Source organism: Cucurbita pepo, chromosome LG09, assembly GCF_002806865.2.
Source record: "Cucurbita pepo subsp. pepo cultivar mu-cu-16 chromosome LG09, ASM280686v2, whole genome shotgun sequence".
Lineage (NCBI taxonomy): Eukaryota > Viridiplantae > Streptophyta > Magnoliopsida > Cucurbitales > Cucurbitaceae > Cucurbita > Cucurbita pepo.
The window spans coordinates 9501032-9515657 of NC_036646.1; the positions used below are offsets into that span (position 1 = coordinate 9501032).

The 14626-nt window shown below is 36.2% G+C and overlaps 2 protein-coding genes across 4 annotated transcripts; one reads left to right on the forward strand and one right to left on the reverse strand.

Annotated features, from left to right (window-relative positions):
- Window positions 1-193: 193 nt before the first annotated feature.
- LOC111802282 (protein SHOOT GRAVITROPISM 5-like) lies at window positions 194-2183 on the forward strand. Its single transcript, XM_023686589.1, has 3 exons — window positions 194-377; window positions 470-884; window positions 1438-2183. Exons 1-3 carry the CDS (start codon window positions 281-283, stop codon window positions 2111-2113), a joined length of 1188 nt encoding a protein of 395 aa, XP_023542357.1. The 5' UTR covers window positions 194-280; the 3' UTR covers window positions 2114-2183.
- A 4064-nt stretch (window positions 2184-6247) lies between these two features.
- Window positions 6248-10451, reverse strand: LOC111802319 (transcription repressor KAN1-like). 3 transcript variants are annotated; one of them, XR_002816246.1, is made up of 6 exons: window positions 9767-10451; window positions 9621-9697; window positions 8806-8851; window positions 7869-8022; window positions 6749-6812; window positions 6248-6329 (listed from the first exon to the last, which is right to left on the reverse strand). XR_002816246.1 is itself a non-coding variant. In XM_023686640.1 (5 exons), the coding sequence occupies exons 1-5, from the start codon at window positions 10257-10259 to the stop codon at window positions 6803-6805; spliced, it is 777 nt and encodes a 258-aa protein (XP_023542408.1). In that variant the 5' UTR covers window positions 10260-10451; the 3' UTR covers window positions 6621-6802. The 3 variants fall into 3 exon arrangements, 2 of the variants coding, with proteins under 2 accessions (XP_023542408.1, XP_023542407.1); XM_023686640.1 differs by lacking the exon at window positions 6248-6329 and having other exon boundaries at window positions 6621-6812; window positions 7869-8019; XM_023686639.1 differs by lacking the exon at window positions 6248-6329 and having other exon boundaries at window positions 6621-6812.
- Window positions 10452-14626: the final 4175 nt, after the last annotated feature.

Consider the following 14626-nt stretch of genomic DNA (forward strand, 5'->3'; position numbering starts at 1 on the left):
TTTTAAAAAGTTGATTTGAAGAAACTCAATAACTACATGTGGTGAAGATGGTTGGAAGAAGTAAAGAGAGAAAGAAAGGTTGGGATAAAGCTGAGGAATGGAAAAAGCTGATCCATAAAGCTGTAATTTTTAAAGCCCATTAATTTATAAACACAAAAGCTGATGAATCCCTCAAGCATTGTCCCATTCTCCCTCTCCTTCTCTCTCTCTTCTTTCTCTCTCTTCCCCCACCTCTTTTAATCTTCAAACCCTTTCATGAAAACCTCACCTTTTTCCCTCCATGGTGGCTCATCTCTCCTCTCTTGACCCTTTGTCTAATTGCTTTCATACCAATGGAACCAATTCCAAAAGAAAAAGACGACCCGCGGGCACTCCCGGTAAATCCTCTTTCGTATCTCGATTCGATTGAATTTTCCGTGTTTTTGATCAATTGAGCTATGTTTTTGACTAATTGAGCTATGTTTTATAGACCCAGATGCCGAGGTGGTTTCTCTCTCTCCGAAAACCCTATTGGAATCAGATAGTTACGTATGTGAAATATGTCATCAGGGTTTTCAGAGAGATCAAAATCTACAAATGCATCGGCGTCGACATAAGGTGCCGTGGAAGTTATTGAAGAAGACCGAGACGACGACGACGACGACGACAACGCGTAAACGGGTGTTTGTTTGTCCGGAACCGAGCTGCTTACATCATAACCCTACTCATGCTTTGGGGGATTTGGTGGGAATTAAGAAACACTTTAGAAGAAAACATAGTAACCATAAGCAATGGGTATGTGAAAAATGCTCTAAAGGGTATGCTGTTCAATCTGATTACAAAGCTCATCTCAAAACGTGTGGGACTAGAGGCCATTCATGTGACTGTGGTCGAGTCTTCTCAAGGTATTTTACCCTCTTTTATTCTTCTCTGACCCATCTCTCTCTCTCTCTAACCTAACTCATCCCGACTCGACGACTACTGTTATGAACTTATTTGGGTTGAGCTGGTTCATGAGTTCTCCTAAAATTCTCGACCTGACCCAACTTAACCCATGGACACATTTAATGAAAACGTATCAACTTTCTTTCTTTCTAGGTCTAAAAAACCTACGGCTTCGACCCAACTCAACCCACGAACACTTCTAGCGAAAACATATCAACTTTCTTTCTGGGTCTAGAAAACCTACGACTCTGACTCAACTTAACCCATGAACAGTCCAGTGAAAAGATATCAACTTTCTTCTTTCTAAGTCTAAAAAACTTATAACCTTGACCCAACTCAACCCACGAACCCTTCTAGCGAAAAGATATCAACTTTCTTTCTTTCTAGGTCCGATCCAACTCAATCCATGAATTCCTCTAATGAAAAGATATCAACTTTTTGTCTTTCGAGGTCTCTCATTTCTCTCATTTCTATATACTTTTATTTTGAATAATGGGTTTTGTTTTGATTTAGGGTGGAGAGTTTCATAGAGCATCAAGATAGTTGCAAATTGGGTCATCATCAACAACCAGAAAAGGAGGCATCTTTACAACCACCACCACCACCACCACCACCTTGTTTATCAAGAACAGCTTCAAGCCCAACTCCAACTCCTTCTTCAGATACAAATTTCAGCTTCTTAAACCAAACCCACACACCAAAAACTCCCCAAAAACTCATCACCCATCATCAAAATTTAGACCTTCAACTTTCAACCTCTTCAAATTCCATTAAAGTTTCAGTTTCTCCAAAAAAACATGAAATTTACTCAACCCATTTGCAGCTTTCAATTGGGTCTTGCAATTATGGTGAAAAAATTGAACAAAAAGATCATTACCAAATGAATTTTGATGAACAAATTGGAAATGGGTTGAATTTATTGAAGCTGAAAGAAGAAGCTAAAGAGAGAATGAGAGTAGCAAGGGAAGAGAAGGCAGTGGCTGAAGAAGCAAGAAATGAAGCAAAGAAACAGATTGAATTGGCTGAGAAAGAGTTAGCCAATGCCAAGAGAATGAGACAACAAGCTCAAGCTGAGCTACAAAGAGCTCTTGCTTTGAAAGAACATGCCATCAACAAAATCAACTCCACCATCCTTCAAATCACTTGCCAAGTTTGTAGGCAACACTTTCATCCATTGCACAAAACTTGAATGTTTGCTTACCCTTCTCGCCTTTCTAATCAAACAAATTACTATTCGTTTTTTACCTCTCGATGGTAAATCAATCCGCACGGTGTCCATGGGTTAGGTTGAAAAAAGACTTCCACGTACTATCAAATATCAAACATTTACCAGTCACAATGCATCACTAATATCAGTTATAAATGTCAAATAGGGTTAAATTGTAATCTTATTTTTGAGATAGTAAGGTTGACCAAACAAAAAAAAGTCAACCCACAAACGGATCGTTCTCAAAACTCAACCCAATTCTAATCTAATCGAGTAAAGTACAAATTTTGGAATTTTGAAGAAGTGAGAAGAAAGTTTCCATTAGGGAGATGAAGTGATGTGAAGAAAAGATGGTCTGTTGAGAGCATTAAAGAAGGGTACAGAGCAGAATTAAAAAGAAATATAGAGAGAGAAAAGGAAAAGGAAAAGTAAGAAAGGACTATTCTGAAATCTGAAAATCTGCAAAATCTGCAAAATCTGAATATTATGAGGGGTTGGTTTGCAAATAAATAGAAATGGAAAAAGTGCCATGTTTTTCAGTGCCACTAAGAGGATGGGGCCAACAAGAGTTAATCATAGACTCAGTGGTCATTCTCAGGGCTCTCACAAACATACACTCCCAACCCCTATCCCTTTATATCCCTTTCAACCTCCCCACATTTACTGTCATATCAGTCTCATCATCTTTTTTTGTTTCTTCTTCTTCTCTTGAACCTTTTAGAGCCACTTGTTCAAATATGCTTCTTGGCTCGCTACATTTTGGGATCGTAAGTGAATCCCGCTTGTTAGGTCCCAAAAGAGGTAGATTGTGAGATCCCATATTGATTGTAGAAGGAAATGTCGGAAATGTCTAAACAAGACAATATCTGTTAACGATGGATTAAGATGTTACAGTTTATTTAGTCTTTGAACTCGAAAAGACACTATCATTATGAAAACGTACATGCAGTGTTACAATTCTTATTCTAGGAAGGTTTCAATCAAGCTTAGAGAAACGATTTGAGACGTGTCATGGTCATACTTGTCCAAGTCTTGTTACCTGTAGTCGCATGTCAGATGTCATAGTCATGCTTTTCTAGAGCGTGTTGTTTGTGACTGTATGCTTGTTCCAGACCCATTTGAGGGTATATAGTTGTTTGTCAAAATTATGTCTAAACCTATCGAGGCTAAAATGCCTCAAAATGTACTATAAGCATAGTCTGATTAGGTGTCAATTTTCCATATCTTGCTTATATGTTATCATACCTATTATTGTTGCTTATTTTCTTTCTTAAAATCGATTTACAAACGTTTTCTAAAACATTTTTTTTTCAAGAACGAGGCTGGAAGCTTGTGTATACATCACCCATGCCAGCCGTAAATTGTAATCGGTAAGTAGCTTATTTGTGAACTCTTAATCATTCTTAAGTCATATATAATCCTATATACTATATATTTTCCCAAAGGTGGCAAACTAGGTTCCATTAGCACGTTTGAGCTCACCATACGATTCGTATAAACTAGTTCATCAGAGCTCATCATTTTTCGTAATTAGCTCCTCTACGCTCATTTCAATAATGGGTTCTTGTCATATAAGCTCATCTGAGCTTATCTCTTACCGTAAGTACACTCGAGAACTTTGCCTAATCTAGTCAACTCTTTACTATTCCTTGCCATTATTTCAAATCATACAATATATAAATGAGACACGATCTTGCCATAATTTCAACTCATAGTACAGATTCTCACGACTCTCTAATAAGCCCCGTATAGGAGCGGCTCTTGTGCCTATCAGTTACTAGGATACCGACGTTGACCTTTGCCCTTATCTAGAAGTTCACAACTAAGAGATAGTTGAGTCGTTGGTAGCAATAATTTCTTTTAAATTTACTTTTTGGTTTATTTTACAGAATGAGTGACTTTATTGGAATCCTACTTCGAAGCATTAAAAAAGAACAAAAAGAAGAAGAAAAAGAAAGGGGTGAGAGAAGTGAGGAATCCAAGGAGGGCTTCCATCCTGAAACAAAAAGCAATAAGATTTAACCAATTATGCAAAAGAAAAAGACAGCACAAAACCAGACATAAAACACTTATATTCACATCACTAACCAATCTCATATGAAACACTCAAACAAGACACCCTTCCAGCTTGCAAATCAAACAGGAATATGTCTGCAAATTGATGCCCTTATCTCTTCTTATAAACTAAGGTATAAAAGGAGACAAAGCAAAAACATTGTTTTAACGTAACAATTCAAGCCCGCCACTAGCAAATATTGTCCGTTTTGGTCTGTACCGTGTCACTATTAGGCTCACCGTTTTAAAACGCGTATGCTAGGGAGAAGTTTTCACACCTTTATAAGGAATGCTTCGTTTCCCTTCCCAACTAATATGAGATCTCACAATCTACCTCCCTTAGGGGCCCATCGTTCTCGTTGGCACACCACTCAGTGTCTAGCTATGATACCATTTGTAACAATCAAAGCTCACCGCTAGTAGATATTGTCTGCTTTGGTCCGTAACGTATCGTCGTTAGATTCACGATTTTAAAACGCATCTGCTAGGGAGAGGTTTTCACACCCTTATAAGGAATGCTTCGTTTCCCTCTCCAATCGATATAAGATCTCACAATTCACCCTCTTGGGGGCTCAGCATCCTCGTTGTTACACTGCTCAGTGTCTGACTTTAATACCATATTGTCTACTTTGGCTCATAACGGATGGCCGTTAGATTCACGGTTTCAAACGCATCTGTTAAGTTGAAGTTTCCGCTCAATGAGATTACTGATCATATTTTTAGATAGCTTGGAATTTGAACAGATGCTTGATGCAGTTATTGCTACAGTTTGAGATCTTCAGCTTCTGGTTTAAGCTGCTTGCTCAGTTGTTTTTGGATTTATTCTTTATTTGTGTATAAAGTTAAGGGGGAAGCTTACTTGTAAATTCCTTTGGTTTTCTGTAAGACCCTTTATTCTCCCTTTTGTGCACTTTGGACTACTAGTAAGTGGCTCTAAGATTCTCTTCATGGTAACTACTCTTGTGGGTTCGTGTGGAGGGATTCGAACTTTTGACTTCATGGTCAACCTGACTGCCTTCGGTCGGTAGGAAAGCTAGTGACTAGTTCCGCTATGGAGCTACGAACTCTGTTAGCACGTTGACACTTTCTCAAATGTGAGATCACCATTGGCTTGAAGAAGAGGAAAAGAACACTCCTAAATGCAGCCTTTCTCTTATATACGAAACCAACCGACGCAACTTAGTACTTGCAGATCAAGGCTATTGAAAGTGTGAGATCCCACGTTGATTTGAGAGAGGAACGAGTGTCAGTGAGGATGCTAGGCTCTGAAGGGGGTGGAATGTGAGATCCCATATCGCGATTGGAGAGAGGAATGAGTGTCAACGAAGACGTTGGGCCCGAAGGCTCGAGAGGGTGGATTGTGAGATCCCACGTCGGTTGGAGAAGTGGACGAAACATTCTTTATAAGGGTGTGGAAACCTTTCCCTAGCATACGAGTTTTAAAAACTTTGAGGGGAAGCCGGAAAAGGAAAGCCAACAATATCGACTAGCAGTGGGGTTGGACTATTACAAATGGTATCAGAGCCAAACACCATGTAGTGTGCCAACAAGGACGTTGAACCCTGAAGGGAGGGTGGACACTAGGCGGTGTGCCAACGAGGACGCTGGGTTCTGAAAGGGGGCGGATTATGAGATCCCACATCGATTGGAGAGCGGAACGAAACATTTTTTATAAGGGTGTGAAAATCTCTCCATAGAAGACGCGTTTTAGAAACTTTAAGGGTAAGCTCAAAAGGGACAATATCTGCAAGCGATGAGCTTAGACTGTTACAGAAACCGCACCGACTCTAGAACAAAGTAGGGGATTGAGCAGCACGAAACCCGTCAACAACGTAGACTCACCCTTTGTGCACAGTCAATTGACAAGGCAGCAAGATCACAGTAATAAAAGCAGTAATTTATAGAAGAATCAGTAAAGCAACAAACAAGATATACTGCATTTTGGGTAACTAATATAGAAAGAAAGCATTGGATGGTAGAACACCTTGCCATCACCATTCAACCATTGTCCTTTGATTCTGTAATAAGGCTGAACATTCCCTTCTATACAGGGCAAGACATCAGCAATTCTCATTTGCTTCTCATTTTCGTAACGCCCCCATGCCCACATGGGGTGCTCGTATTCGAATTCAATATCTAATCTCTGGCATGAGGCGTTATAAATGGTATTAGAAAAGAATCTCTATCACTAGAATGTGGTTTGGGCAAACCAAACGAAAGCTGGTAAACATGAAACGTCTAAACGAGAGTGATTATGAGTATGTGAAATTATGGTCAAGAAACCACGTCTCAACAAGTAGCAATCATGGGTCGAAGGAGCCTTCCTCATCCCTACCCGTGACATAAATGGTAGGGATGGGGTTGAAGGAGCCTTCATCGTCCCTACCCATGACATAAGTGGCAAGAATGTAAATTGAAATAAATAGCAGGGACGGGATTGAAGTTAAAGTTGATATACATAATTACGATATTACATTACAACAAAACGTCGTGTAGCATACACAAATTACACAAGAACTTTATACGAACTCGAGAGAGAGAAACAAAAACGAAGCTTTATACCTCTCGATTAATTTATGATCCAAACCCGTTCGCACTTCTTGGAAACCCTACCTCCTATGCTCTTCTGAAACAACAAATTATCATAATCATAATCTTGGAATAAAATAATTAGACTATAGTATAGTTAGGCAGTAAATTAAATCCAAATTTCATAACATATGCTTTTCTTTTGGGTAATGCTTGCATGTGAGACTATATGTTAAAAGCTGTTTATCATTAATTTCAAGGGGAAATGACATAGAAAAAGACTGCACTTCTGGTATGCCACTTACCTTATCATCATTATCCAACCCTTTTATTTTCCCTTATTTTATTATATCTAAGCTTCCATAACTCGGAAAGTCGAGTTATTTTAGTCACCCATGCCCAGGGTTTGGATTCCGAATTCAGTACTTGTGTGCCCGACATCCTTACAAACCAACACGAGTTCTTTTAACATGCTTTGTGACTATCCCCACAAACAAACATGAGTCATTACAGCATGTTTTGTGTCCCCACAAACAAACAGAGTCATTCCAGCATGTTTTGTCCTTACTCACATGTATCTTAAGGAAAATTTCCAAGAGATATCCAACATGTTTTGTTGGGACACAAAACATGATCTCTTGGAAAATTCCAGCATGTTTTGTGTCCCCACGAATAAACACGAGTCATTCCAGCATGTTTTGTCCTTACTCACATGCATCTTAGGAAAATTTACCAGAGATCATCCAACATAAAATTGCTCCAAGAAAAGTACGCTTAACTATGAAGTTCTTATGATTAGGCCACTGAAAAGGACGGTGGACCATGTTGGTATATGTAGTTACTTTCGATTCTTCTAAGTCTTTTTTTTAACTATACTCGACTCAGGATCTCTCTCATTCAAATATGGTCTTAATTCATTCGTGTACTCTTCTTTTACTCGAATGTCACACTTTCAAAAGAAAAAATATCTTTTAACCCTATTTTCTAAATGACGCGAGGACGAGAAAGGCTTCTCCATCCTCGTACCACTCATGAACATCTCTATTTATAATGCATCGAAACATGAATATAACTCGAGACGAAGAAAAAACATGTTATCAACCGACATAAAACACAGAATTAATGGAGAAAGAGAGAGAGAAATGAAATTAACCTTGAAGAGTTACGGTGGTAATTAATGGAAGGTGAGGATCCATTAACATGAGGCTCCAAAGATGCAGTAAGCCCTCTTCTATGATTGAGCAAACAGGTTGCTTCATGATGTGGGGTTGGTGTTGCAGGCAAGAAATCTTCTTCTCCATACCCTTTTGATTCACATTCCCACCCATTTCATTTTTCACATTCAAATTCAAATCAACACCCAAACAATTTATTTTATAATATAAAAAGTTCGAACATTTACGATAATCTCCTTGAAATATTACTTAACGGTGCACAAGGGTTGGTTCGAAAAATCTTTTGAGACCAATCTGAAATTTCAGGTTGTTCGGGTCAGTGACCAGAGCAACCTAAATAGAAGAGTTCATAGCTCAACCCAACTCTCCATCAAGTAGTTACAAGTCACAATACATCACTAACATTAATGAAAAATGTTAAATATTTTCATTATTTTTAAAAGTATGGTAGGTTTGGATTGGACCGTAACCCTATTTCCAGGCTGGTCGGGTCAAAATGTCATTCCACAACCGAATATTCAGCTTTTCAGTAATTCAACCCAACCCAAACAAAAAAAAAATACAACTCCACTAAACTTTTATGACATGGGTCGGGTAGTCGAGATTAGTCAGGCTATTGGGTCAATTCTTTTATAAAAATATGAATAGAAGCTAGGCTCGAGATTCGAGATGATGTATGATATATGTATTGTTTTGGTTGACTTTGGAAGATAGATAGAGCTAAAGAAAGCAATGATTGTGTTTTAAGCCAAACGCATGTCTCTCTCTCTTAGGTTATAGAAGGCTAGAAAATGTGATGATATTATAATGTATAATCATGTATGCATGTGAAGGAGAACAACAATTTCGTTTTTATTCTTATTAAACTCGAAAGAAGAGTTGTTTGTTTTGGCTAAGGAATTGGAAACTCATTACCTGAAGAACCTGTTTGTTTGTCGGTGTTCTTAACAGTACGAAACATCTGGAAAGAAAGACAAGAACATCTTAAAAAGGTATGCATTTGGTTTAGATGAAAACCAGACAGACATGAAATTTGGAACAAAAAAGAAGAAGAACATGCACAGCTTTTGTGTCTAAATGATGGATTTATAAGAACATTGCTCACTAAAAAAAGATCAAAACTTTGAGTGACCCATTTGGAAATTGAACTAAAAATGTGATTATTTGGAGCTTAAAGATGTTCTATTATTAAGAAATGATGCCTATTTCTCTCTCTAATGGACAAATTGTCCTCTTTTGTGTTGTTTTGTCTTTTATTCCAATCTTCATTCTCGTGAAATTCTCTGTTTATTTTTGCGGGATCGGAGCAAATTCACAAAAATCGAGTTCATCGAAAGAATTTCACCGATATAAGTTCTTAAAAAACGTGAAAAATATTGATCATAACTTCTAAAAACTCAACTTTCAATAGTATTCTACATCTAATTCGTTATTTTGAGCTTTAGTTTTGATATACAAAAAAGTGAGCCGGGCGAAAATTTGGTCGGAACTGAAGCGGGGATGGAAAATATAATTCTTCTTTAACCTCGTCGAGGGAAAAAAATCTTTTTTAATCACTCTTTTCCCGTTTTTCATTTAAACCGGTATTCTCCATCCCATTCGGGGTAGGTCTCGGGATCTCTAGGTGATATATATATATAAAGGAAGCTTTTTTGCAAGGAAGAAAGATAAATAAGAAATGGGTTTGAATTGAAATCCAAAAATAAATTGTGGGTTTTGAATAAAATTACCTGTAAATGACTCTTGACATGAGCTAGTGTGAGATCTTTGGCATCCATTAATTCCAGGACTGATTTTGGAGTCGCCCCTGATCGTACAAAACATTATGAACATTTGAAGAGGAGAGAGAAAAGGAAAAAGAAGAGAGAGAAAGTACTTTCATGGCCACCAAGGAGTTCAACAGCTCGAATGAAACGAGCATGAAGAGATGAAGTCCAACGCATTCTTGGAGCTCTAAAACTTCGTCGGCTTTGAATCCTTGGCATAAACAATCTCGATCTATTATTATTACTACACCAAAAATTCGAAACCCCAAGAAGAGGGTTTTGATGATTTTGAACAATAAATTGATTCAAAGGAGGAGACGACAACAACGACAACGACGATAAAGACGATGTCGTTTGGGTTTGATTCGAATACGTTGAAGAAGACGACGACAACCCGTTGCTGTAAATTGGGATTCCTCTAATGGGTCGGAACCGATCGGCCAATATGTCGACCGACACCACCGAATTGTTCGATAGAGAGAGCTCGGTGTCGACCGGAGGTGTTTGAGTTTGTTGTCGAACATCAAATGAAGTCGATGCGTCGGTTTTGGGAGGGCTGATTTGAAGAGATAGATCAGGAACATTAATGTCTTTCCCCAACATTTTTATGTATCCCACAAGTGAAATTGAGTGAAGGGAGATTGAAAAGATGAGGGATTTTGAATTGGGATGGTTGGATTTAGTGAAGGGTTCTTAGTTTTGAGAAGAACAAGAACAACAAGAACAACATAAGAGCTAGAACTGAGCTGAGAGGCTGTCTTTTAGAGAGAGAGAGTGAGAGAGAGAAAAGAAGAAAGAAAAAGAGGAAGAGAGAGAGAGAATTGCAAAATGGAGAGAGTATGTGTAAAGCCTTGAGGTACTCGAAATGCAGGTGTGTTTTAAAATCGTGAGGATGACAGTCATACGTAACAGGACAAAGCGGGAAATATCTACTAACGATGAGCTAGGACTGTTACAAATGATATTAGAGCTAGACACCAAGCGGTGTGCCAACGAGAACGTTGGGCCTCTAAGGGGATGGATTGTGAGATCCCACCTCGATGGGAGAGTGAAACGAAGCATTCGTTGTGAGGGTGTGAAAACCTTTCCCAAACAGGCATAAAACGTGAGACATTCCGGTGGGTTTGTGAAAGTCTCAATCTTTCTTCAAAAATGTTAAATAGATCATTGAATTTTTAGTTTTGTGTTCAATAAGTTTAGGTAGGTTCATAACTTTTAAAAATAAACAAATTTATACTTTCAATTTTAGTGTTTAATGAGTTTACCCGTGGACCCTGTGGCCTAAGTGAGCTATCCTGTGGCACATGCGTGTGTCACAGCGAGGGCGAGCGTGCTAAAACGAGTGTCTCGGGTGACTTTCTTTGAAATGGGTTTTTCAAGGACAGTACCAGGTGGCACGAGTGTGCTGGTATTGCACCTCAGCCCGCGTGTTGGAGGTTGCTACATACACCCGTTATCCGGCACAGTATCCGTAAATGACACGACATGGGCACGGGAGGACCAATGCCTCGATAGAACCCGGATGGATGGATGTTTAGGAAGTCCCGATGAGATGAGCGACATGCGGACCCGTTCTCGATGGCATGACCGAGTGAGTTGTGATGGCCGACGACATCCCGAAACTCGAGATGACATCAAGACATATGGACCATGTCGATGGAGATTAAGATGGGACGTTGCATTGAGAGACCTTGACTTGAGTAAAGGCAAGGTTNTTTTTTTTTTTTTTTTTTTTTTTTTTTTTTTTTTTTTTTTAATGAAGTTTCTCTACCAAATTTACAAATTATTCTAAATTTGGTTATGTTTTTGTATTTAGTGGTCATTTCACCTTTCTTTTTCAACTATTGTGTCCGTACAATCATTTTTTTGTTTTCTTCAATTACAAATAAACATTATCTCCCATCATGGATTACCATATCCGTCCAAAATATATATGGTTATTTTTTATGAGTGTACGAAGGATATATGAATGAATCGAAACAACATTCGAATGAAAGTGATTTTGAAGATATAATTGACAGTTACTATCTATACTAATAATGTGCACTTTTCTTTTCGATAACTCAATCAATAGAACTCCGCGTCAAACGTATTTAGTTTAGACCAATTCTAGTGACCTTGTACAAGTTTCTCTAACAACATGTTTGTCTGTGGGTGTAACAGCCCGATGCCACCGAGAGCAAATTTTGTCTGTTTTTACGTGTTACATATCACCGTCGGCCTCACGATTTTCACAATCTACCTCCTTGAGGTCCCATCGTCTTCGCTAGCACACCACCTGATAGCACGTCGGAGTCTAGGAATGGTGACATATATGAACACTAAATCAAATGGGAAGTTAGAATTTAAACATATAATGGTAGAATATTTTAGATATTTAAAAATAATAAAAAAAATAAAAATTGGGTGGGTGTAATTGTCAAGAACAATGATTGATTAGTGGGCCCATTGACCTGAAATCAAGATAGACAGAGATAAAGAAGAGAAACTAAAAGGGAAAAAAAGAAACCCTAATTTTAAATATTATATATATATTTCATATTTCTAACCATCAATATAGGGACAAAACCGTCTTTCTACACAAATCTTTAAAAAAAATTATTTTTTAAGTTAGAAACCCTAATTTTGAATATTAATTATATATTTCATTTTAAAGGAAAAATGGTATATATTTTCACATTTCTAACCATCAATATAGGGGCAAAACCGTCTTTCTACACAAATCTTTAAAAAAATTTAAGCATGTAAATGAACACGACTCTCCACAATGATATGATATTGTCTACTTTGAATATAAGCTCTCATAGTTTTGTTGTGGGTTTTCCCAAAAAAGCATCGTACCAATGGATATAATATTATTTGATTATAAACTCATGATCATTCTCTAAATTAGTCGACGTGGGACTTTTATCTAACAAAGGTAACTTTTGAAAGTTCATCAATTTTTTTTCTTTTCAGAACACAGTAATAACCGTTTCGTCTTAATAAAAAATTTTAAAGCTCAATATTATTTTTGAAATACTTAAAAATAAAATATTAATCATTAAGGATTTTAAAAACTTTTTTTAAAAATTAAGGGTATTTTAAAATTTTTTCTTTTCAATTTAACAATATTAATGAATTTTTTAAAAATTCAACAGCATTTTTATTAATTTAACATAATAATAATAATAATAGGAATTTATTTATTTATTTGTGTAAATTTGGAAGGGAAAAAATATGGGTTGAATCATAAATGATTTTGCAATCGATTGGTTTATGATTGAAATAAAAAGAAAAAAAGAAAAAAGAGGAGAGAGAGAGAGAGAGAGAGAGGTAGAGAGAGAAAGCTGTTTAAATTTTTTAGCAATTCCAACGTGCTTTTGATTGGAACAAAGTAAGGTAAGTGGCAGAGTGGTCTATAAAATGGTGGGTTTTGCCTTTACCTTTTTTTTTTTTTTTTTTTTNTTTTTTTTTTTTTTTTTTTTTTTTTTTTTTTTTTTTTTTTTTTTTTTTTTTTTTTTTTTTTTTTTTTTTTTTTTTTTTTTTCATGTTTATTTTATTATTATTTTTTTCATAAAAAATAATTTTATATCTTACATTTTTTTTATATAAATAAAACACTTTTTTTTTTAGCTTTACAAAATGGGTTTTTCTTTTTAGGAAAAGTTTAGTTTTTATGGACAATTTTTTAACGCCTCACTTAGTTTTCTTTAGGAAACAAAAATATTACTTATTTTCTACTGACATTATCATGTTACTTCCACAAACTAATACGTATTCTTTTAGTATGTTTTGTCTTTACTTATCTCATGGTCGTTACGTCACAGTTTTAAAACGTGTTTATTAGGGAGATGTTTTCACACCCTTAAATGAAATGCTTCGTTTCCCTATTTGATTGATGTGGGATCTCATAATCCACTCTACACCGTCCAATATCTAGCTCTGATACCATTTGTAACTGTTGGATGATAGAAGTCCCACATCGGCTAATTTAGGAAATGATCATGGGTTTATAAGTGAGGAATACTAACTCCATTAACATGAGGCATTTTGGGGAAGCCCAAAGCAAAGTCATGAGAGCTTATGCTCAACGTGGACAATTAGGGAGAAATTTCCTTACTCTTATAAAAAAAAAAAATGTTTTGTTCTCCTCTTCAACCAAGGTGGGATCGTTTCCATTTAAATTGGATCCCACAATATAGTAAATATGGGGTATGGAGATAATTTGACAATTATATATCATATATATATATATATATATATATATATACTTTATGTATTTGAAAACAAAACACGTTTTTACTTTACAAAATGGGTTTGTCTTTTTAGGAAAAGTTTAATTTTTACCTTTAATTTGTCAATGGGTCAATTTTTAAATACCTCAAAATTAGTTAATTTTCCTTGTTTATTTATTTATTTATTTGAATTATGTTGGGTCCTTTTAATTTATTTTTTATTTCTTTTGTAATTTGTGCATTCATCAAGTACACAATTGGCACCTTTAATATTTGTTTGACTTTGTAGTTTGGTTAGATTAAAGTACTTTCATGATTAGGTTCAAATTTTCTATAATATAATTTTAGATATTTTTTTTAGTGTGTATTTACATTTAATTTCATACATTAAAATTAAAATTCATTCATGGAGTCAAATATTAGCAGTGAAATGTTTTATTTCGGAGTCATATTAAATTTTTGTACAACTCAAGTTCATCACTAGCAGATATATATTTGTTTTGGTCTGTCGTCATCAACTAAGGTTTTTAAACGTCTTACAATCCCTGTCGTCATCAACTAAAGTTTTAAAATGTCTTACAATCCACCCATTTGGAAGTTTAGCGTTCTTGCTGACACACCGCTCGTTGTCTAGCTTTAATACCATTTGTAACAGCTCAAACTCATTGCTAGTCGATTTGATTTATTATCATTAACCTTATAATTTTAAAACGTGCTCACGTTGAAAGAAAATATCATTAGAAAAATATAATA

What these genes read in the sequence shown, in the direction of transcription:
- LOC111802319 (XM_023686639.1), bottom strand. Translation starts at nt 10,259, where the DNA reads ATGTTGGGGAAAGACATTAATGTTCCTGATCTATCTCTTCAAATCAGC. An exon ending in ACTCCTTGGTGGCCATGAAA is followed by an intron (nt 9,698 to 9,766) that starts GTACTTTCTCTC and finishes TTGTACGATCAG; the next exon opens with GGGCGACTCCAAAATCAGTC. An exon ending in ATGTCAAGAGTCATTTACAG is followed by an intron (nt 8,852 to 9,620) that starts GTAATTTTATTC and finishes CTTTCTTTCCAG; the next exon opens with ATGTTTCGTACTGTTAAGAA.
- LOC111802282 (XM_023686589.1), top strand. Translation starts at nt 281, where the DNA reads ATGGTGGCTCATCTCTCCTCTCTTGACCCTTTGTCTAATTGCTTTCAT. An exon ending in ACGACCCGCGGGCACTCCCG is followed by an intron (nt 378 to 469) that starts GTAAATCCTCTT and finishes TATGTTTTATAG; the next exon opens with ACCCAGATGCCGAGGTGGTT. An exon ending in TGTGGTCGAGTCTTCTCAAG is followed by an intron (nt 885 to 1,437) that starts GTATTTTACCCT and finishes GTTTTGATTTAG; the next exon opens with GGTGGAGAGTTTCATAGAGC.